Source organism: Sarcophilus harrisii, chromosome 4 (assembly GCF_902635505.1).
Source record: "Sarcophilus harrisii chromosome 4, mSarHar1.11, whole genome shotgun sequence".
Taxonomy (NCBI): domain Eukaryota; kingdom Metazoa; phylum Chordata; class Mammalia; order Dasyuromorphia; family Dasyuridae; genus Sarcophilus; species Sarcophilus harrisii.
Genome location: NC_045429.1, coordinates 167,177,219 through 167,202,992, shown reverse-complemented (window position 1 = coordinate 167,202,992; position 25,774 = coordinate 167,177,219). Strand labels below are relative to the sequence as shown.

The 25,774-nt window shown below is 34.3% G+C and overlaps 1 protein-coding gene across 1 annotated transcript in view; it reads right to left on the bottom strand.

The window, feature by feature from the left end:
- The window catches only part of ARHGAP18 (Rho GTPase activating protein 18), a 165,433-nt gene that overhangs the window by 43,388 nt on the left and 96,271 nt on the right, over positions 1-25,774 (bottom strand). Inside the window, exons 3-7 of the mRNA XM_003769434.4 lie at positions 23,048-23,283; positions 16,649-16,712; positions 9,694-9,866; positions 4,561-4,726; positions 2,151-2,242 (exon numbers count right to left, since the gene is read on the bottom strand). Of these exons, the coding sequence (XP_003769482.1) occupies positions 2,151-2,242; positions 4,561-4,726; positions 9,694-9,866; positions 16,649-16,712; positions 23,048-23,283 (731 nt within the window). The remainder of the gene's footprint in view (positions 1-2,150; positions 2,243-4,560; positions 4,727-9,693; positions 9,867-16,648; positions 16,713-23,047; positions 23,284-25,774) is intronic.

Here is a 25,774-nt window from a genome sequence, read left to right as displayed (position 1 = left end):
TTTTTAATAGCTCATTTTCAAAATACATGGAAAGATAGTTTTCAACATTCACTCTTGAAAAACCTTTTGTTCCAATTTTTCTCTCTCCCTTCCCCCATCCCCTGCCTAGACAGGAAGTAATCCAATGTTAAACATGTACAATTCTTCTATACATGTTTCTACATATCATACTATATTAAAAAAAAATCAAATCAAAAAGAGAGGAAAAAGTGAGGGAAAAAAAGCAAGCAAATATACTATTGGTATTTTAAAATTTCATTATTTGAAATTTTTCATTTAAACTTTTGGGTAAAAAAATATATAGTGACCCAAAAATGATACTATGAAGATAAAAGAAGATATCTAGAACTTAATATGTTTAATCCATTGTGATCTGAATTTAACAAAAAGTAGAACTAGCTGTAGAAATACTAGGGCAATGAATTCATGTCCATGCCTGGCAAAGACTTAGTTAGCAATTATTAAATATCTTTTAAGAACTAGGCACTGTGCAACTTGTTGGGAATATAAAGAAAGGCAAAAAAATATTCCCAAATGTCAAGGCATTCAAGCCTAATGTGGGAGACGATGGGTAAAAAAATTATGTAAAAACAAGATATATAAAGGATAAATTGGAGGTATATTCAGAGGTAGACACTAAAATATTAATAAGTACTGGGAAAGGCTTCTTACAAAAGATGTGATTTTAAATGAAACTTGAAAGAAGCCAGGAAGCTAGTAAGCAGATATAGGAGACAATCAATGAAAACATCAGAATGAGGAGACAAATGTATTATGTGGAAGAATCAGAAAGAAACCCAATGTCTCTGGATCTTAGAATGCAAGAAGAGTGGGAAGGAAATATGAAGCCAAACAGAAGGCAGATATAAGATGGATAATACAAAAATCATTCATGGTTGACTCTGAAATGCATTAGGATTCTGTAGCAGATGTATTCTACTTTTGTTGTTCACTCATTCAAATGTTTACTGAAAACCCATGTTCAAGATCTAATGTTTGGCATAGTAGAGAAATGCAATAAGACATAGCTCTGCATTGTTTAGGTTGGTATTAAACTTAATAAGTAGTTCCTGAGTATATAACAATTGGTAGAGGAAGGCAAGGCTGATTTTGGATGTTTTGATTTCCCTGGATAACTGACTTGTGAATTGAAAGTGGAATATATTGGTGACTTGATAAAATTAGAAAATGGTTGCTGAGCTCTATCTTTAGAAAAAGAACCTGCTAAATTAAACCTGACATACTCAGTATAAACAGAAAAGCTTAGGAAATGCATATAGACAAAATATTCACAAAAGTAAAATACTTCTAACAATCGAGACTTCAATAGTTATGATTTCATCCATGGGATAACTTCTTCCATCAATGAAGACCACAACTCTATTACACCTTAGTAGGTTGTTAGGAGATGAATGAATCTTTGCAGCCAAAGCCATTACTTACAGTTTTTGATGAAATGCATCACTTAAAAAAATACTCTCTGGCACTGAACAGCTCACAATCTTTCTAGTTTGGTAGAACCTGCCAATTCGCATACCACCAGTAATAATTTTTAGTAATCCAAAGTTACTGCTGTGCCATGACAAGGTACCAAGATAGAATTTTATAGTAGAATTGTAAAATTCCTAACAAATTGATAAGTATTTCTTACTTCTGCAAGGATTCTTAACCTTTTTCTGTTGTTGTTTGTGTGTATCATAGATCTCTTTTGTCAGTGATTCTTATGGACCTCTTTTCAAAATAATATTCCTTTCAAATTCATAATTTAAGGAAAAATGGTAAATTTTAGTTATATGTAAAAAAATAAATATGTGTGTTGGTGGAGTTTTTTCCTGAATCAAGTTCATGGTCCCCTAAAAGAAGAACCCCTATTCAGCTGTGATATAAGAAATTGAAGTGTCAGTCAAATAAAAGGAATCAGTTCAGTAATAACTAAAGTTAGTCAAGTAATTATTATTCAGTCTTAATCCCAATAAAAGCAACTCCGTGAAATATATGCCATCAACCCTTGAAACTGAAGCGATTACTGTACCAAGAGTAAAGACATGACAATTCAGGAGACTCCATTATGAGAATATTAATGCCAAAGACATCAATCTTTCAGAATTTGCTATTCCCAAACCCAGCTGACTTACTCATTGTCTACTCACTTTTTGAAAGATCAAGGGTATCCTCGTCCCCGGAACTTTCTTCTGATCCTGCTCTAGCAATACTGACAGGGGAACACCAAAAAGACCAGAGTCTGCACAAAGCAAAAGAAAATAGAACATTTCACATCTATTTCAAAGTATGAAAATAGGGATAGAAAGAGATGATTTCAAAGCATAAGTTTTCCTTGCACATTTGGAGCCCCTGACCTCATATTCAGTATGGCAGAGCTGAATGAATATATGCAATCAGGTTACTAAGTGTAATCAAACTAAATACTCTGGCAAAAGGCAAATATCCTTTCATATCTTTTCCCTCAAGAGTGGGAACTTCTATTTTAGCATAGATCAGAATTCAGAATGTTATAATGAATGGAATAATATAAAGGGACCATCTGCTTTTTCAGAAATCAGTTGGCAGTATGACCTTATTCAGCAAATCTTCTTTTCAGAAAATATAAGGCAAAGAACTTAGAAAAGATGCATGGAACTTTAAAAAGATCAGAAAAATTCAAGAAGTTTATTTAATTTTTCTATCAATCATCACATTGTTGAAAGGAAGTGCTGCTATATCATATTTAATATAGAAAGACATTCACAAAACTTTCTTTAAATTGAGGTTAAAAAATTAACTAGTTAATGTTGTTTCTATTTATATTCAATAAAATATTTGTATTGGAAGAGAAAAACTTAAGTTATCCATCAAGAAAAACTTATTGAGCACCAACTATGGTGCTCAATTATATACTACCAGGCATTGTGCTAGGTGGTGAGGGTACACACAGAGAAGTTAAACATCCCCCCTAGACCATGAGCTTCTCGAGTTTTGCCTTTCTTTACCTATCCAGCATAGTGCTTAGTACACACTAGGGTGAATAATAAATACTAGCTCACTGATCAATCTTGAGGAACTATTGGGAAAAGGAGCTATAGCATACACATATGTAAATATGTACAAAATAAATATAAGACTACTCTATAACAAGCACTATATGCATCACCTCATGGGAACCTCACAACTACCTTTACAAGTATTATTAATCTCCACAGATGAGGAAAAAATGAGATTCAAGAGTTATATGACTAGCCATTTAAGTAGTGAAGCTATCACTCAAAATCCTAACTGTTTGACTTTAAATCCAATATTTTTTTGGTCACATCAATCCTCGAAAATCTAGAAACAGTTTGCTTACTGTTAATTTCATCACTCTAATCATCAGTCCAAACAATGTAAGAGGAATGAGATTATCTAGGACAGGAGAGCAGCTTTTCAGTGCTTCTCAAGGAGACAGAGAATCAGGATTTAAAACACAAGTAGCAGGGTTGACCCCCCCCCCCAAAAAAAAAAAAACAACTATAACTTTTCAAATGCTTTTCTAAACAATTTCTACTCAGTTTCCATTAGAAGAAGTCCTTGGATAGTCCAAGAAGAGAACCTTGAAGAATTATGATTGTGCCATAAAAATTCATGGTGGGTCTTTGGGAAAAGGTATAGAAAACAAAATTGAGGAGTGAATAGGGATCAAATGGGTATGGAAGTGATTCCACTCTAGGAATAGGGATTGGATCTGTCATTTCACTGGCATAGAGAAAACTCTATTTACCAGGAAAGGAAAGGTCTATATGTTTTCTGCAATGTACAATCTCAGAGAATTAGCAAGAGCACTGAGAAATTAAGTCATTTGTCCAGGATTACACAGCTAGCATGTGTCAGAGGTTGATGGTCTTCCTGGCTTCAAAGCTGTCTCTTAATTCTACTACATTATGGGGGGAAAAATCAGATTCACTATATAAGGGGTAAGGCTAGTTTCTAATAATGTTTCATCAAAAAGAGAGTAATTTGTTATGCTCAAAGTTTGATTGTCTAAATAGCCTGGATGATCAACAAAATACTGGTGAATGTTGGTGATAAAAATTACAACCACTTCAAGGGGTCAGGTAACCATTCTGTGAATTTTTTAAAAGTCATCTTCATTCTTTCTCCATCACAGGTACAGCCATGAAATTATTTATGATCCTTATGTAAGCTCTATTATTGAAATATAAGATGTTATTATTACTCCTGAAGCACTCTTCTCAAGAGCTGAATCTGTAGATGAATCAATAAGTACACTATACACAGCAGTGAAACATGTAGAATTGCCAAAAATGATAGCATCAAATGGAGTGAGAAGCCAATCCTCCTTCAAATTCCCTGAACAGAAACTTTTAATACTTTCTCCTTGTCTGCCCCCAGTGCCCTATAACATGATGTAGTGTGTTCTATACTTAATATGTGAGGTTTGAAAAACTTAATATTTCAACCCTGCCACTCATACTTAGATTAGTTCCGTAGGCATAATGGCAAAAAGCCAAAATCATCTTTGCTGCCTCTTCATGAGAGAATTTAATGATTTTTACTAAATGCCTTTACCTTTTGTTTTTATTTTCACAGCTTTTTGGTGCTTGAGCTCAATTCCAAGTGTATCATACAGTGCAGTCAATTCGATGAGAGCTAAGCAGCAAACTTTCTTCATGTCCTGGGGTGCCAGATCACCAATCCTTGTGTTACCCGTTTTGTCCTTTGGCAGTCTGAAATTCTAAAAGAAATACCATAAATGAAGTAAATGTAAGATGAACTCACTTTTAAAATAAAAAGATGTAAACGAGTAAATAGTTTACAGAAAAATTCTGATTAAAATGAGAACAAGAATTTTCTAAAGGAAAAAAGATGCAAGTGACCAATGAAAAGTGACCATAGAATCTGAAACAATGTTGACCTGGATTTAAAAAGTGACCCATACCCTCACTGCCTCACTGCCCTCTCCACACTTTTTCTCCATTTCTTTTCTCTCTCTCTCTCTCTCTCTCTCTCTCTCTCTCTCTCCCCTCTTTCTGTATACAGGTTTGGAATTCAGGAAAGGGAAGGTGGTAAAAATAAAATAGTAAGACAAATGGGGAAATGTAAAAGAAGATCGAAGAACAACAATAATTTTAGTTAGAGAACTAGTAAAAAGTCCAATATATTTGTGATGGAAAGAGCCATCCATATCCAGGGAGAGAACTATAAGGACTGAATGTGAATAAAAGTATTTTCACTTTTTAAAAATTTCTTGTTATTATTTGCTTATATTTTTCTTTCTCATGTTTTTTCCCTTTTTTATTTTTCTCATGTAGCATGTTTAGAAGCATTGCACATGATATATTAGATTACTTGCTATTTAGAGGAGGGAGGGAGAAAAATTGGTAACACAAGATTTTGCAAGGGTGAGTGTTGAAAACTATCTTTGCATATATTTTGAAAAATAAAAAAAGGTTTTTTTTTTGTTTTAAAAAGAATTATCCAAGCCCAGAAATCAAATATTTAAACCTGAGAATTAAACTTATGAGTATCAGGTAGATTGGCCTGCTACTCTTTACTCTCTACTTCTTCCAGTAATTATGCTCTATCATGGCATATGTATATACTAATATGTAAAAGAAACTCTAAAGCACATTTGAGGGTCTAGAATATATCCAGCAAATCTTCCCAAAATACCTCATCCCCATATCCAATCATCTTGGTACAGGTCAGAGAACACTTTCCACTCATTTAACCATGAAGGAGTCAAATGCTGAGTCCCTAGTTAGAGTTAGACAAAAGGACAAAGATAAGGACTTGAGAAAAGAATTTCGTTTTCTCCTTCTTGGTTCTCAATTTCTGTTCTTCTCTTCTCCTAAAGCCCCCACCTAGCCCTCCTTGACTTCAAGATCACACATTCCACAATCACTTGGTTTAATAGGAAAAAAAAAAAAATATCCTAAAAGAGACTAAACTGGAACATGGAGGAAAACAAAGGAAAAAGGAAGAAAGGAAAAACAGGAAAGGAAAGGAAAAAACAAAGAAAGAAAGCAAATATGCAATATGGTGGAATGGGACAAATTTGCTGACATGCTCCCAATACACTGTCCTCTATTTATTCTTTTTCTCTTGCTTTCTGCTCTATTTTAATAACAGAGTTGCTGAAAAGGGGTGAAAATAGCATCATTGAAACATTAAATAAAAGAAAAAATTAAGTATAGAAGATAAGGAAATACCAAGAAGGAAGACAGTTTTGAAAGTTGATTTATATAATACTAATGTAGTATATAATTAAAAGGAGAAAAAAGCTCTACAGAACAGATTCAGAATTTCATATTTAATACTTATTTTATGTTCTATTTCATATGTGCAAATGCTCATTTTATTTAATGTTGTTAGGTTTTAAATTATATATATATATATATATATATATATATATATATATATATTTAAAATCCCATATTATGATTCATGATAAATCCACCCTTTCTGCTACCAAAAGGCACCTCTGTTAGGTTCATGGAGAAGTTAAGTATCAAAATAATCTATTCCTTTATCAGCCTCTCAGCTTCTCATACAGTTCTCCTTAATCTTAATATGTTCCTGAATAAAAATGAATACACATACACACACACACACACACATACTCATTTCTATATGTCCTAATGAGCTTCCTGTCATTTAAACTAAAAATTCCTTCTGAGACAACAATTTTATTTTTCATCTTTTTTTTTTTTTCTGTTCTAACAATAGAATAGTTGGGAACTCTGTCCGAAATTAGAATTTAAAAAAAGACCGAAGCTTATATATATCATATATATATATATATATATATATATATATATATATATATATATATATATATATGACACTAGCACTATTGTTTATGAACTATTTTTTTTAAATGACAATCTTTATCCTAGGCAATCAAGACCACTGAGGAAAGTAATCTCAGGGCTAATATCAGTTTCCTTGCCATAGTAGTCATCCACACCCGTAGAGTTTTGTTCCTAATAACATTTGATTATCTAATTCTCTCTAAGAATTGCTGAACTGTCACTATTTAAATATTTTGTTATTAATATTTGACTTTTTTTTTTCATGGAACGTTAGGGGTAGGAATAGAGTTAGTCTAGAATTGTGATTTCATAAAAAGAAGCTCATTATTGGGAAACTTCCTCTATAACATTCTTAGAAAATTGTTGATCATCCCAAAATAGTTAATGGCTTTGCCAACAATCACCCTACTAATATGTGGCAGCAGCTAGACTTGAAATCTGGTCAAGGAACCAGGTGATACAGTGGATTAGACTACTGGGCCTAGGATCAGGAAAAATAAAATCCAGCTTCAAAAAACTCCTAGCTATGTTTCCCTGGGCAAATCACTTTGCCTCAGTTTCTTCATCTATAAACTGGGGATAATGATAGTACTAACTTCCCAGAGTTGTTGTGAGAAACAAATGAGATAATAATTGTAAAATTCTTAGCATAGTTCCTGGCATATAATATGAGCTATGTAAATATTAGTTATTATTATGATTATTCCAACTATCCATTTTGAAATGGCCTTTTGTGGATTATTATTAAAAAAAATTAAGTGGGCACAAAGAAAGTAACAAGGAAACAAATATGAGATTCCTCAGTAAATCAGCAATTCAGAGTGGATAACTACTATTCAGATAGCTTAGTTTAAGCTCTACTCTCTATGGTGAGAGAGCTATGTTATCAATTCAGGGATGAAATAGTTATTGGCTTGTTAACTTTATAACTTCCAGATTGTTGGTAGAGAAGTGACTGGTAGAATTCAGTCTGGTGAAGTCATCTTATAATTGCAAAGAATGGCATCCTGCATCTGACTCTAAACTCGTTGTTCTGAACTGTTAAAAGCCAATAACCCCATAGAAAAGTGATCCAATATTAAATTGAAATTGTTATAACATTCCAAAAGGAGAAAATGCAATGTAATAATTGAAGCATTATCCCAGATAAATATTCAAAGAAGCCTAAAATGTTATTACTTCAAGCATTTGGCTTACCTAGCAAAAATTTTTTTTAAACACAGCACCTAATAAAAAGAATGAGCTCTTTATCCCAATGTTTAATTCATGGTAGAATCTTTAAATATTTATGAAATTTCCTCACATTTTTGTTTAGTTAATGGAGTAGATTGTCTAGTTTGTTGAGAGCAAAGAGTGTGATTAGCACAAGCTACTCTGTCTTTTTGCTCACTTAAAAATAGAATTAAAGACTTCTCAAAAATTGAGTGTTTTTCTTAAAATCATAATTGCCAGAGATATATATAGGCATGTTTTTTGAAGCCTACCTATTACTGGGCACAGAATAGGAAATAAATATTTATTGATTTGCCTTTTATATACAATACAAAATTGTAAATCTATAAAATTAAAAAGCTTGACTATAACCTCTGTAAGATCATTGCAAGCACTAAAATTCAGCAACCCCCTGGTTATCCTGAATGATGGAAGATAAAAAATTGGAGAGCAAGTCCACATTATTAATATCTATTATTTGACTTTGTAATAAAACAAGTTCTCTCATTGCATTAATTTTTGTCTCCAACTACTTTGGCAGGCTATAACTTCACCTGTCTTTATTACAGTAACAGCAGTTTATGTTTCTAATGCTTTAAAGTTGGCAAAGTACTCTTCATAATAACCCTGCTTGATAGCTAGTACAATTGTTTTCATTCTCTTTTTTCATAGATAGGGAAACTAAGGCTTAAGAAGCAAAATCAGTTGCTTAAAGAAAGCTATACCTAGTAAAGAAACAGAGCCAGGTGCTTTGGTTCTAAGATCAGTGTTCTTTGATCTATTTCATAATAATTTCTAATATTTCCTCTTATAGGAACTTTCTTATTTGCTATGTCTAATATGCTGGGAATTAAGAAACTGAAGAACCAAGGTTGTTATTCAACAACAGATTTAAATGGGAAACAATGAAATTTCAAATGAGAGTCTAAATTTAATCTGTTAATTCAATGCTATATATTTCAGAGAGTTGGAGGACTAGAAATCTGGACAAGTGAAGTGGTTCTTCTATCCATCATCTTCCCTGCTTTCTTAGAAATGGAGTGAAAAAGAGTGTATTAATTCGACAGGTAAAGTAACTAGAATGAGAAGACGTTCTTAATTGCTCATTGGATTTGTTTTTACATCAAAACTAAAGGTCATTTACATAACATCCTTTTGGTCATATTAAAATAATTAAACATAATTGGTCTTTAATCAATTAATTAATAGATGCAAGACTCCCATTCTTATGTGTATCAAAGCATATCACTAATCCACACTGGTTAATCAAGGCAAGGAAAAGTCTGAGATTCTTGCTGATAATACCTCTCTCTTCTACTATCAGATTACAATTTTTAAAATAAATTTGACTCTGGATCAATACATTTTAAAGAATTAATGTTGAAGAATGCTAGCACTAGGTTTTTGAATGGTTTTAAAGAAAAGTAAAGGTGAAAAATTTTTGTCATTTTATTGTCTCATATTTAATACTGAAATAACTATTTACATCTATGAAATCATATATCTATTTAAATATTACATGATGTACAGAATTATAAAGCTGGAATGAAATTCAAGAGACTAACACTAATTCAGAAAGTAAAAGTCAATATTCATTCATTCATTCCTCATCTGCTGAGAAATTTCATGCCAAAGAATGCCTACTTAGTATAGAACTCTTAAGATATATACATACAGGTAATGAATTATATTCTTCTTTGTTCTCTAGAAGCTCTTTTGACGTCTCTTTCATGTTGGCTGCTTGCTCTGCAAAGGAAATCTCTAAGTTGATGTCCGTTTCAGAAACAGGTGCATCTTCAGGCAGATATGGGCTGTTCTTCTCACTAATCCCAAGGTTAGAGGCCAAATCTGGACGTAAGAGACCCAAAACCAAGAATATTATAAATGTTTGTTATTTCTGTGGTTATTTCCTCTACAAAGCAAATCATGAATCTCTGATGCATTAGACAATCATTAAGAGTTACTATGTCTGAAAAAAGCAATAATAACTAGCATTTATACAGTTCTTCAAAATGTGCAAAGAACTTTTATACATGTTATTTCATTTAATCCTTATATTTTTATAAGGTAGAACCTTTAAATATTTATGAAATTTCCTCACATTTTTGTTTAGTTAATGGAGTAGATTGTCTAGTTTGTTGAGAGCAAAGAGTGTGATTCAGCACAAGCTACTGTCTTTTTGCTTACTTAAAAATAGAATTAAAGACTTCTCAAAAATTCAGTGTTTTTCTTGCTGATAATATAATTGATAAGGAACCTGAGGCTAAGAAAGCTCAAAATGATTTGTCCAGAGTCACACAGGTAACAAATGTGAGATAGGATTTGTCCCCCCCCTCCACTGTGCCACCTAGCAACCATAATGAAAAACTATTACATAGTGGATTGTAACGACCACCCATTCTGCACCCAGGACACCCCAGAATCAGTCAGAGTCAGGATAAGCAAAAGTCCATCTTTATTCTTGGTCTTAGACACAGGATGGAAGCAGAATCTCCTCTACCCGCCTTCTCCTTGTCTACCACCGAAAATGTGTCCCTGGCTAGTCTTACTCCACCCCCTAGTCCCTCCTACAATCCTCTATACACCAATCATTGAGCCAGTACGGATAGTGGAAAGAACCATTTTCCAAGCATATGTCCATAGAGTATTGTCCAATCAGAAATTAGCTTCAAGCCTCAGCAATCCCAACCTCAGTTCATTGATTGAATAGTTCCAGCCTTCTACAGTGGACATGTCAAGATATTTTTTCAGAAATAGCCAAACTGGTTTTCAGGAAAAACATGCTAGCTTGTAAGCCAGGCTTACATTTGAAGCCTTTCTAACTTCATAAAAACTGACAAGGAGGATTCTACTCCAAAGATATAGCATTCGAAAACTAAAGGTAATCTTGGTTACCCCTTGAAGGATTGAAGAATTTTAGTGGGTGCTATTTAAACACAAAAAATAAGATGGTAAGTGAAAAATCCAGAAAATAAATTGGAAAATGGTACATAGCAAAAGGACATTCCAAGGAAGTAGACACATACTCATTTATTGACCCTTCTTTCTATATAGCCATACTTACATGTCTTGGTTAGATTATATTCACAATAACACTAAAAGTGGCCATCAGCTTTACCAAACTAAGGAAGAAGTTAATAAAGTGGAGTTGTTTATTAAACGTGCATTTGGTTAGCAAAGGAGGCACAAGACTGACTAGGATTCTTTAATAGCACCAATACCATATTTCTCTACCTGTTTGGTGCTAAAAAAAATTTCCTGGAATAACACTCCCTCCCCACCCAACCTGCCCTTTACTGGAATTTCACCTACTTAGTATTCTGAGAATTTCAAAGTCAGAAGTGCCAAAAAGCTAATAGCTGTGAGTCAGGGATGGAGCCAGCTGGTACCAAAACAAGTTGGTAGAATAGTACAAAGGCACCCAGAGGATCCTTGGGCCATATTAGTCAGAAATGTTCTGAACTTCATCATCATTTCCAAGGATTAGTTTTTTTTTTTCCCCCTCTATTCATGACAATCTACATTAATATTCTAAACTTCTCTGCTGAAACAAGCAGCTTTAACTTCTGATGATGAGTCTTCTAAGGAAAACTCTCCAGGAAACTTTTCAGTTTTGAATATAGCACATACTGAAACAGCCTGGGTGAGAACTGTTGCATTGTGGTATGTTCTGATTTTTTTCATTATATTCACTCTGTTTACAGTTTAAAAGCTCTGAGAAGCCTAATAAAAGCATACACACCATTCACACTGGCACCCAGTCATAAAGGACTTTAATGAATTTTTGAAAGGTCCCTGGGGAAAATTAAACAAATACAGAGACTTGGATGGAAATTAAAATAAAGGTGTTTGGGAAGAAATCTAGATATCAATCATTTATGTTTATGAGTATGTACATTATTAAAAAAAAAAAAAAAGAAAGAAATATAAATGTAGCTTTTTGTTGTTGCATAGTTTTTTTTTAGTTTTGTCCAACCTGTTGTGACCCATTTCTTGGCAAAAACAGTGGAATGCTTTGCCATTTCCTTTTCCAGAGTATTTTATAGAGAGACAAATAGAGATAAATTATTTGCCCAGGGCCACATAACTAGTAAGTGTCTGAAGGCATTTGAACCCATAAAAACATCTTCCTGACTTTTATCATACCTATTTATTTTCTCCTCAAAACCTACTTACATTGAATCTCAGCTAATGAAGTTCATCTTATGCCCTTTACTCTCAAAGAAGCACAAATTTAAAGCTTTATCATTATTGCTATTATTAATAATAAAACTGATAGCAACATATCTAAATCTGAATGAGAAAAGCAAACGTCATCTATGATTTTTACATAATGCTTCTATTTCTCCTAAAAACCAAACTTAACTCATCAATACATTTTTTCAATACTGGCATTCTATTAACTGTTAATTTTTTGTTTTGTTTTGAAATGGCAACCAAAGGGTCAAGGCAAGGTTTTTTTTGTTTTTTTTTTTCCATTCTATTTTGCCCCTGGTTTATTCTGGTTTGTATTTTTCTGTGAATATGTGCTCGTTACCTAGGAAACAGCTGTAAAGAAGAAAGCTGATTGGCCACTTTTTAAATTAGCAACTATTTTGTACTACCTTATATGCAGCTAAGAATTTTTTGAAGAAATTATTGTCCTCCCTGACTATTCCCCCAGGAAAAAAAAGTCACAATGAAGACAGTAATTGGTTTTTTAAAAGCAATTAGTTCTTGCTAGAAAGAATACTTTGTAGTAGGAGAAATGGGACAGGAATAAAGATACAAAACACACTTATGAAACAAAACTTCCTCCCCCACACTGAGAAAGGAAGAAGAGTGAGCAGAAGTATATGTTAACATAGATGCAATATAACTAGTCATCCGGTTGTTATACAAAGATTAATTTCTTTGAAATTAAAATCCAACATTTGAATATATAATTTACCATCAAGCAACCAAACTAGTGATAAATCATATTCATCACAGAATGATAATTGAATTATTGTTTATTGTCAGATGGGAACTAACACAAGGTACTAAGAGAAGCCATTTAGCTCTTGTATTAAATTCCCAAGGTGTAAATTGCTTTACTTCCTTTCCCTTGGTTTCCCATTTTAAGGACTGAGTCAGATGCCACATATATTTTGTAAAACTTCCTAAAGATCATTTTTCTCTTACCATTCATACTCATGTTACAAAAATCTAAAGGGAATGTTTAATAAAATTGTTTCCCCTTCCTCCAAAGTACAAGATAGGAGATAATAAAACATAATTTTTTTTGAGTGATGGATTTTCCATTATAATTTGTATTGTATTTATTTACTAAGAATATTGTGCCATTAACATGGAGAAAGTTTGCGTGTCCAATAATGGGCAAATATTCTCCATATAATTAAGACCTCTTTTCAAATATGAAAAGCCTTGCATTTAACACTAGAACAGTCTTATGGTTATCTAAATTAGAGAACAAAAAATTATTTAAATTAACATGTATAAAAATTGAGTGGCAAAAACTTCATTCTCCATGAATCACAGCACTTCTACCCTCAGGGAGCTGTTGGGATAGTCACACTTTTGAATGAATCCCAGACAGTGTTTTCCCATCATTCTTTTCAGATTTTTCCACTGTTTGCCTAACACTGGTTTCTTCACTGGCTGAAAAAGAGCAAGAAGAGCACTGAACACAGGTGCAGTTGTAAACACTGGGAGACTAGCATGGCTTTACTTGAGTTTAATTGATTCACTTGTTATGCTAATTTGAGGATCTGGGCCCACTTCACAGTATGCTGGCCAAAACAGATGTAAATCAGGGAACAAGTAGGTCATACTACTCCAGCCTGTTTGATACAAGCACAGCTTCTGGCAAGGGCTAACATGATGAATTGGCCTTTTAGAACTTCCCACTCGTATAGACTGTAGCCTGGACTCCACAAAAGGGAGGAAAAACCCATGGTCAAATTCTCTTCTGTAACTGGGTGATTGGCAGCCACAAAATCATAAAAACCTAAAGGACAGTTATCTCTTCAACATTGCAGGGACCCAGTACCCCTGAGGTCTAGAAAAGCTTTTTAAAATTTTTTGGCTTTCCCTTTGTATCAAAGAAGAAATTGAATTTTTTTTCCTTTTGTTTTATGAGGTATTTATAGTACCTTATTGCAAAAATAGGGTTAAGTATTTGATCATAGACTTTGTGTCATTTGTGGCTTCTGCAAAACTCCCCCAAAATTCCCATTCAATTATTTATGTCAATGCATGATATATGTATGGTGAAACCTTAAAAGTCATGATAGGAAAGGGATAAATGAATACATTTATGCTAGCATAAACTGTCCATCTCTAGCATTAAGCCAGCATTCTGAGAGTCCATACTTATATTTCCCTACCAGTGAAAGATTTTTTTGATTAAAAAAAAAAAAGACTGGGGGGGAAAGGTAAGGAAGAGAACAGGGGAAGGAAAAGTTACCTTTGGAGACAATTGGTCATTTTATAACAACATGAAATTTTGTACCCACAGAATGAAAATAAAACAACTACACAGATACACGTGTTTGTGTGTATGCATACATGTGCATGTACATATGTGTGCATATATATATATATATATACACACACACAAACATATGGTAGTAATAACTGACTTTTATATAGTGCTTTTAAGGTTTAAAAGGGCTTTTTCAAATATTTCATTTGAAATTTGACTCAGTGGATAGGTGTATTGATTCTGGAGTCCAGAGGACTCGAGTTCAAACCTGGCCTCAAACACACTTTCTAGCTGTATGACTATGACCAAGTCACTTAACCCCAATTACTTTGCATAAAAAAACCCTGCAAATATTATCTCATTTGATCTCCTTAGTAATTCAATGATTTGCCAACTGAAGTAAATAGGACACTGAGAATGAAAGCAGATGAAAGGCCCAATAACTGATTTGCCATCTTTTCCTAATAATTGACAATAGAATTGAAAAAATGAACTCTAAAGCTCCTTCAAACTAAGGAATATAATATTTCCTTTGAAAAATTCCAAGATTCTAATCAAACATTTTAGAGAAAGATTAGGAAATTCCTTACAGGAAGACCTTACACTTAAGATTTGTTGGTAGCCTCAACTGACTTTCTATTGCTATTTCCCCTATCTCTTTTCGTGGATTCTCAATGTTGCGCCACAATCTAACTGGTCTGCAGACTCCTCTAGCTTGAAATACCAGTCCTTCTTGTGGAAGAATCTGATGTCCTTTTCCATTAAAAAAAAAATTAGATAGTAGTATCTAATAGTTTGAAGTTTATAAAGCATTTTATATGCTAACTATTTGAGATTCATAATAACTTTGTGAAGTGGGTGCTATAACGATGCTCACATTTTAAATAGTAGGAAAATTGAGGGTGAGAGATAAAGTGACTTGTAAGGTCTGATGCAGGATTTGAATTCCTGTTCTTCCTAACATCAATCCCAGCACTCTAAATAATGCACCCCTTAGCTGCCTTTCCTATGCATGTTTCCACTACCCAGTGTGGTTCTCTACTGCAGAGAACTCCCTACTTTCCTTTTCCGGTAATTCTAATAATTTTCTGATGCTTGGACTGAGTTTATCAGATTCCAATACATTCTGCTCATATATAGAAGTGTCATGGAATACTACCCCTGCCCCCAAATTATGAGGCCACAGTTTTACAATGCTCTATAATACCTTAAAAAAAAATCACTAAAGATTAGCTTTGAGACATCAAACTGTGTTAGAGGACCCACAACTCCTAAGACTGTTTTTTTTTTCTCTGCTTCCTTTCAGTACATATACATCATAGCCTGATTCCATGAATAAACAAATCTAGATATTGAGTGCAAGAATGCATGTCTGACAGGGCCCCCGACAGTCATCAGGACAACTGAACTATGCTGTGTGATAAACGACTGCTAATTAAAAATCCTGAATCCAACCTTTTCAGTATAATACAAGAAACTCAATGTATTACAATTTGGAAATAGTAAAATTGCTGCATTTCTATTTAACAATAGTTAATAGTCAAGAGTTTCTCTTATTGTCAATTTTATATAGCTGAATTTTTAAATTCTCTTAATTTGTACATATGTGAAAATGTACCTCACATAGGGAAAAAGACAAACTAATAAAGATGTGATATAATTAAACAAGAAATAAAATTCAGTAGGAATATACACCATTATTTTTACATAAGAAATTTTCAGTCTTTCAAAAATCAATCTAATACTATTTATTGAATAATAATAATAAAAGAAAGTGATAATGATAGCTCATATTCATATAGCATTCATTATGTCCTAGGCTCTGTACTAAATACTTTACAATTATCTCATTTGATACTCACAAGAATTCAGGGATGCAGAAGCTATTAGTACCTCCATTTTACACGATAAACAAATAATAAATGACTTGCCCAGCATCACAAGTATCTAGGATGGATTTGAATTCAGGTTTTCCTGACTCCAGGCCCACCTAGTTGTATATTTGAATACCTCAAATATAAAGTCCCTTTGAGATTATCCTTTATGGAACAATACTTTAGTGTTTTCTATATAACATTCTCAGCAGAAAGTGAATTTTCTAACAGGTCATGAATTTTTATTCAATCAATAATGGGAAAAATAAAAGAGAAATAGCACTACCTACCTTGTTTTCCTTTACATTTGTTTTCATTTGTCCTGACAGAGTCCAACTCACTACCATCTGGAACCTAAAGATAGAAAACAAGTCATTTTGTCAGACTGAATTACAAACAGAAAAATATATATATATATATATCACTATAAATACAGTAATTCTATTAATCTTAGACAACGGAAGGCTTACTGGAATTGCACCAAACTAAACAAATACTAAGCTTACTAATCAGCTAACAAATAATCCCTGTGTGTTGAAAAATGTGGAAAACACTGTACTATTGGCTTTGGGGAAGAATTAGAAACAAGTTGCCAGAGCCGCCACCACCATCATCAAGAAATTCACAATCAAGTAAGATAAAGGCATATATGTAAGTCAGTATATGTACACATGTGTGCATGCAAGCACACACCCACATACACACAGAGTCGTTCAGTTATTTTCATTTGTGTTTGGCCCTTAGTGACTCCATTTGGAGTTTTCTTGCCAAAGATACTAGAGTATTTTACCATTTCCTTCTCTAGTTCATACAATAGATGAGGGAACTGAGACCAACAGAGTTAAATGCCTTAAGTGCCCAGGTCAACACAGCTAGTAAATGTCTCAGGTCAGATTTGAACTCAGAAGATGAGTTTTCTTGACTCCAAGTCTGGTGCTCTACCCAATAAGCCATCTCACTGTCCCTTCTCCCCACCTCTCTATTTCTTTAGAGGCATCATATCATTAGCATGTTTTCTCCTGTCTACCCTTGTCAAAGTCCTCCCTAAAGGTGTCTAATTCACTGGAGGCTATATATTCTGTCCTTTAAATCATTATGGATTCCAATGGCAGCTATTTACCTGTTTGCTCTTTTGCTACATAAAGGACCAGCAAGGTGCAGCTAGATGTTGCAATGGATAGAGCCCCAGTTCTGAAGTCAGGAAAATCCGAGTTCAAATCTGACCTCAGACATTTAACACTTCCTAGCTATGTGACCCTGGGAAAGTCACTTAGCCCCAACTGCCTCAGCAAAAATAAATAAATAAATAAAGGACCAGCAACCTCTTTTTTCCTATCATAAAATCACAGATTTAGAATTGGAAGGAATTTTAGTCCAAACATCTCATGTTACATGTGTGTGTGTGTACTTATTTGAAAATTACTGCTGGTGACATGTTTTACCCAGCAATTTCTCTTTGGAGGGAGAGTGAGGAAAGGAGTGCTACTGCGAGTTAATGGACATTTAACTTGCACAGTTATAGTTCGTGTCAAGTGCCTGAGGTTGAATTTGAATTAGGTTTGTTGTGATACAGGAGTCACCTGCCAGTGGCTGCTGGAGGTCTAACTCAGACCTGTAGAATGGATTTCTTCATGTGAGAGGATGATGATGATGACACAAGGACACTGAGGAGCCATTGTGTTATCTGACCTTTCTCCTCTTCCCTCTTGCCTCTAATTTATTTCATTCCCAATCCACAAGGAACACCTGCATCAGCTAAGGCTGCTTTGCAACTCCTTCAAATGTTATGATCCACAGCTGTGGAGGCTCTCAGAGAATTGACCTGCCCCTTCACTTAGGCATGGTCCTTAATTCCCTGTTTTTTGTTTTATGAGACAGTGATTATTTTCCCCCCACAACATGGTCAATAAGTTTGTGCATTAGTTGTTATCTGACTCCACATGCTAAGGTATCTGAGAATGCATGCTAGAGAGTGCAAACAGCACTATAGCAGGTGTTAAATCTCGTGAGATGTCATGGAGGCAAACTTTCAAATGGAGAAGAGGATGATAGTTAGAACAAGCATTTTTCAAAAGTCTCTTATCAGTTTCCTAGCTCAGCCCTTTGATATGTTGGCCCATTTAATTACCCTGACTAAAAAAGTCTTACCCAGGCTCTGCTCCCTTTCCTTTCCTGCGGGTTACCAAAGGAACTCTGGGAGGATCCTACTCACAAACAGCTCTCGAATGCTGCTGCTTATTTCTTATGTTTCTTGTGCTCCACATTTGGGTGCCATATGTTGTGTGCTTTCTAGAGCCCCCAAATTGGGATGACAAAATAGACTATCCAGACTAAAAGGATATGAACAGACAATTCTCAGATGAAGAAATTGAAACTATTTCTAGTCATATGAAAAGATGCTCCAAGTCATTATTAATCAGAGAAATGCAAATTAAGACAACTCTAAGATACCACTACACACCTGTCAGATTGGCTAAGATGACAGGAAAAAATAATGATGATTGTTGGAGGGGATGTGGGAAAACTGGGACATTGATTCATTGTTGGTGGAGTTGTGAACGAATCCAACCATTTTGGAGAGTAGTTTGGAACTATGCTCAAAAAGTTATCAAACTGTGCATACCCTTTGATCCAGCAGTGTTACTACTGGGATTATATCCCAAAGAGATTATAAAGAAGGGAAAGGGTCCTGTATGTGCACGAATGTTTGTGGCAGCCCTTTTTGTAGTGGCTAGAAACTGGAAACTGAATGGATGTCCATCAGTTGGAGAATGGCTGAATAAATTGTGGTATATGAAAATTATGGAATATTACTGTTCTGTAAGAAATGACCAACAGGATGATTTCAGAAAGGCCTGGAGAGACTTACACGAACTGATGCTAAGTGAAATGAGCAGGACCAGGAGATCATTATATACTTCAACAACAATACTAGATGATGACTAGTCCTGATGGATCAGGCCATCCTCAGCAACAAGATCAACCAAATCATTTCTAATGGAGCAGTAATGAACTGAACTAACTATACCCAGAAAAAGAACTCTGGGAGATGACTAAAAACCATTACATTGAATTCCCAGTCCCTATATTTATGCACACCTGCATCTTTGATTTCCTTCACAAGCTAATTGTACAATAATTCAGAGTCTGATTCTTTTTGTACAGCAAAATAATGTTTTGGTCATGTATACTTATTGTGTATCTAAGTTATATTTTAATATATTTAACATCTACTGGTCATCCTGCCATTTAGGGGAGGGGGTGGGGGGGGTAAGAGGTGAAAAATTGGAACAAGAGGTTTGGCAATTGTTAATGCTGTAAAGTTACCCATGTATATATCCTGTAAATTAAAGGCTATTAAATAAAAAAAAAAAGACTATCCAGACTAGCCCTCTGGAAGATCTCAGGAACAGCCTTGGTCTTAGTGGAGGAGTGAAGAAGGCAGGAGACCCAAAAGGATGATCAAAGGCAGAGTCCTAATTTCAATTCCTCTCAGCCCTTAAATACCTTAGTATTTAAAATTTAAATGATTACATCATTACAGCACACTAAGTATGTGCCAACTAGAGAACCATTATATCATCACATCATACTGAGCAAGGGCTAACTATAAGCACCCTGCTATAGATAAATAAATTCCTCTTACTGTAAGTATCCCTTGCTTTGAGTAGAACACAGATGGTCACTCCCCTCCTTGACTTTTCAGGAAGGGTAGGGAGCCAAACCAGACATTGTCAGCAGGTTCCCTCTGGGCTGAAGGGTCTTATACCTTACCCAGAATTCCCCCACTATCTGCAGCCCTCTACACAGGTTGTCTTGACTTATAGGCTGAGTGGCCTATTCCTTAAGTCACCTAGCTGTCCCCCAACTCCTAGTGGTTTTAAACACAAACTGAAAGATGGGGGGGGGGGGTCACCAATAAACCCTACAGAAGAATCCCTATGTCACTTATAGACTCAGATAACCATATATTAACATCATCAATGTTCTCATGTTTTTATTTACTTTGTTAAATAATTGCCAATTATATTTTAATCTGGTTTGGCTGCATCCAGAATCACTGAAATTTGGATTCACTAAAGAATATTAGTGTTTGCAATAAATTTTTTTATGAATTCCAATTCTCTGAGAGTCTCCCAGGATTTATAGGAAGAAGATTACAAGTGCAGCCAATCCCTTCCTTCATCTAGGAGTGACCGATTTAAATTTTCTTCATTATATATATATATATATGTATGTATCTGTGGAATTTGAATAGTATTAATATAGTAACAAATTAATAGAGAAGACAGGTAGATCACAGGACTTGGAGTCAGGAAAACCCGAGTTCAAATGTAACCTCAGATACTTTTTAATTGTGTGACCCTGGCAAATCCTTGACCCTGTTGGCCTCAGTTTCCCCATCTGTAAAATAATATAAAAAAGGAAATGGGAAACCACTCCAGTATCTTAGCCAAAAAAACCCCAAAATGCGGTCACTAAAGAGAGAGTCATGACTAAAAATGACTGCAAAACAACAACAATGAATTAAGGTTAACCAAATCATTCCACTCCCACACATTAGTCAATGTGTATTCCCCAAACATGGAAGTTTAATGCCCCAGTTACAATTCCAATTTATATTCTACCCCCTGAAACATGCTGAGAACTATACTCCCTAATGTCTGGGTGCAGGAGCTAAACTCAAAAGAAATGTTGATAAGGTGTCTCAAAAGATATTGTAGGTTCAGACTATCTCCAAATCAAGAGACAAAGATTTTATTAGAATACCATTAATGGTGGGCTTAGTTCCAAAAGGGAGTTGATACAGAGAAAACCAGGTGCTTTATGTCACTGATCTTAAAGGCAAAGTTGGGATGATGTCACTACTATTACTCATTAGCTTCAAGATGCCACTGATATGCTAATTTTATAGTTTAAAGGTAGAGTTGGGGAGTGCTGAGATCAGGTATCTCACTTCAGGAATACTATCACAGCTAGTCATAAAATGTAAACTAAGACAAGAGAAAGACAACTAGAATTCCTTTAGAGCCAGACCATAAAATGTGAACTAGGACAAGATAATCTAAAGATAGAGATACAGTGTACTTAAAACAGACAACTTGGAGCCTGTACCATTTCATCAGGTAGCCTGGTAGTTACAATCACATCCCTGACATCAGTATACTGGAGGCACTAGGTGTGTTTTTCTGACCACTCAAAGAAAAGATCAAAGAAGCACTAAAACAGATGTTTCCATATTGTATCTGCCATTACCTTACTGGTCAAAATCAATTAGAAATACCTGCAAGTGGACATGGAATTTCAGATAAAGGCAGTAAAGTCTACATGAATGGAGTTGTATCACTCTTGCTCCAAAAAAAAAAAAAGATAATAATATTGTGACCTCAACTTTCCCAGATAAGCTAGTGGAAGAATATCCTTCAGTGACTGAGAAAATACAGCCAACATTTTTAATTCAACATCTAAAGGCACGTTTTCATGCACTGGACTTGAATTGTTTTCTTTAGCAATCGAGGATGACAGGGCAGATGGCATTCATTTCTGTAGTGAATTTCCTTGTGTCAGCAAAACTTGACGTGAAAGCATTTAAAACTGAGGCATCCATACACCCTCAACTCCTGTAGTTCATATACATATAAACACAGCTGGCTGAAGTCTGCTGCAGTTGCTAAATGTACAAAACAGATTATCACAAATGCAATACAGGTTCATAAGAAGCACTGAGTTCTCAACTAATAATTTTGTTAAATATCTGTTTTATTATTCAGTGTGGACTTTGAACAAATTAACACTATTTTAATTAATTTGCATTTTTTCCTGGTCTGGTGTCTCCATCAACAGATTCCAGACCATCTGGTTCAAGAATTTACTAGAATTTTATTTTTAAAATATTGTTGCTATGAACTTTGAGAAGTGTCATGCTCACTGAGACTGGAAGGCATGTGATTGCATAGATTTTACTCAGTCTATTTTCTCACCCTTCTCCTTAAGGAGACCCTTTCCTCATTGCCAAGAGGAAAGATTTGGCAGCTAAGGGCAACACCAGTTTAGAATATAAACTTGTTTGCAAAATCTCGTGGAGGAGAGTGGTGTAAGATTATGAGCAATATTGGCTCATAAAACAGTGAGAAGTACCACAGGGAAAAACAAGTTTACAGCAAGTTTGGCAAGAGACGCAAGTTAAGTCATGCTAAGGGCATTAAAAATGAAACTGGATGAAGGACAACATAGAAAAAAAAAGATAAGTAAAGATTTTTATAATAAACTCTTTCCCCTCCAATAAAAAAAGACTTCCACATTTGGAATCAGGACATCAGAGTTACAGATGTGATATAGAAGGAAGTAGAAATACTAGTAAAGAAAACAAAGATGGTGGTTGGACCAAATACACATGGAAATGGGCAATGCTGGAAGCAATTCAACTTCAAATATACAGAAGGACTAATTCTTAAAGTGTGAAAGAGGAGAGCATGAAATACTTGGGGGAATAGATGCTTTAGTTCCCACTCTACCTCCATCCAACTATCAAAAATGTCCAAATAAATTAGAGATGCAGTTTTCTGTGAGAGCAGAAAAAGAACAGATACATCTTTCTTTATGCATATGGGATGGATTATTTCCAGACTCACCAGTTATGTCTTTTCTTCATTAACATTATCCAAACAACAGCAGAAAAGAACACTTACTTTTTCTGTTGACTCTCTCTGTTGAGCAAAGATGTCTCTGACATCAGGGATTTGGTACTGCTTGTTTTTCTTCCTCATTGTCTGGGAGACAGTCTCAAATCTTTTCTGTACTGCTGCAGTCTGAGTCCGGGTCAATGTTGATAAGAATACCATGCTTTCTTGAGAATCTCCAGTACAGTCTCCAAAGAGGTTTGACAAACCAGCTTCTTTTAGCCATTCCTCTTCTAATTCTCCTTCTAAGTCAAGAGGGAAAATAGTGCTCAGATCAATAAAGACTGAGGAAATTTCTACTATAAAGGAAAACATACCTAACAAAATTCTTCCATCTCATTTCATCACACCTCAATTTTTAAAAAAAGTTATCCATCTATTTGGCCCAAAAAAAGATATCAAAAAAAAAAAAAAAAAAAAAGCAAAACCTTACTGTTTAGGTGAGCCAAAATAACAAAAAAATTCTAATGACCTCAGAAATAATTAGATTTCTCAACATCTACTTTTTCCAGCCTCCAAGAATAAAGTTAATGCTGAAATCACAATGTATAGCTGAATCCTCAAATCTATTCTAGAAATCTGTCCCATAGATTTTAAGAACTCCTAACATTAGCTGATATAAGCAAAGGAAATGGATACCAGGAAAATATTGGAAGAGCACCAGGCACTAAATGATTCCGTGTTTTAAATCTTTAAAATTTTCAAGTTTTATATAGTACTAGGCAGTTCTGTTTTCACTGACCTTTGAATATACTTTCCCCTTACAAAAAAAGAAGTATATTTCAGATCAAGGAAGTTATTTTTAGTGACAGATAACCATTAGTAAGACAATTCAAGCCACTCATAAGAGAGATATTTTTAAAGTATTCTAGTATTTAATTAATAAAATTAATGAAAATATTGAAACCACAAATTTAAAAGTTTCCTTTTGGAAAGAAAATCATATCATAACAAATGAGTAAACAAATTTTTAGAGAAGAACTGGCTTGTTCCTTTTTTTTTTTTTTTTTTTTAAAGCAGACCCTGTAATTTTATCTCTATATGAAGGTCCTAGCGACAAAATTCCCTTTATCAGTGCAAACTGGAAACTTCCCTATAACTCATAGTCTTAAGAGAGTTGCTTGGAGCAGTGCCACTGACCCACTCTGTGCTTCTTGGTTTGTTCTTTTGTCATAATCCATATGACAAAAGAATTTGCTTATTTTAGAATCACTACTTTCACTAAAGGGAGGCAAAACTAATAAATAAAAATGCAGAGAGAAACTGTAGTGGAGGTAAGTAGAAGGATTTCTAACCTTCAAAAAAGTTTTTGCAAAGCTGTTTTTTTTTTTTTTAATGAGGATGTATTTTAATGAATGACATAACACCTCATATTTACACATACAATATAAATTAGTTCAAAAAAGGAAAAAGTCTTACAATGACATAGGAATAGAAAGAAAATTGAACAAGAAGTAACAAATAGATTTGAGAAAGCATGAAAAAATTTAAATGGATAAAGGTCCAGGGGCAGCTAGATGGTACAGTGGATAGAGCACCAGCCCTCAAGTCATGAAGACCTGAATTCAAATCTGGCCCCAGACATTTAACACTTCCTAGCTGTGTGAGCCTGGACAAATCACTTAACTCCAAATGACTCAGGAAAAAAAAAAAAAGAAGAAAGGAAGGGAGGAAGGGAGGGAGGAAGGGAGAAAGGAAAGGACGGATGGAAAAAGGGAGGGAGGGAGGGAGGAAGGGAAAAAGAAATGAAGGGAAGGAGGAAAGGAAGAAGGGAGGAAGAAAGGGAGGAAGGGAAGGAAGGAGGAATGGAGGAAGGGGGAGAGAGAAGGAGGAAAGGAAGAAGGAAGGAAGAAAAAAGTCCAGAATTTTTAAAATAAGCCCTTGGACTAAATTTTAAAATTTGGAGGAAAAAAATAATTAAACAATACTGATTAAGGGAATACTATCAACCTGGAAGGTTTTTACAGGAATGACAAAAGGCACTGGAAACGTGGCTGTCTCTCTCTCTCTTGTGGAAATAGGACTGAGGAACTGTGTATGATTCAATGTATTCTCATGAGGAAGTTGCTGTTTTGACTATTAGTTTTTACTTAATAGTTTTTTTCAATAAAAGAGGATTTAATACAGAAGAGGAATATATCAGGAAATGCAAAACAAAAAGAACCATTAACTATTTTTAAATTGTTGAATGCTCTTCTATAATGCACACTTCAGCTGAGACTACTGAGACAGCTGAAAACTACCTCAGAAAAACTATTTTTGTTCATTGTGTTTAACTTCTGAATACATATATTTTTAGTATGTTTGGAAAAAACAATCTGTGTTTCCCTGTTCAAAGTATTGTATATATGTTTATACATATTTAATTACATTTTTAAAAGCTGTCAATAAAAAAAGGAAAAGAAATTGGATCTGTCTTGTTCAATATTTGTTTCATTGACTTGGTTTAGATGAAAATATAAAAGGCATGTTTATCCACTAGTGAAGAGATATGACAGGAATCAATTTGAAAAGGATAATAAATTCAATGGATAATAGAATTAGAATTCAAAAGCCTGGAACAATAGGCCTAATCAGAAAAAAATTAAATTTAACAGAGATTAAGTTCTACACTAAATTTTTTTCAAAGTTATCTTTGAAAGCATATGATAGATTATGAATCTTCGTTGTTGAGTCATTTCAGTTCTGTCCAATTCTTCATAACGCCATTTTGTTTTGGGGTTTTTTTGGCAACTT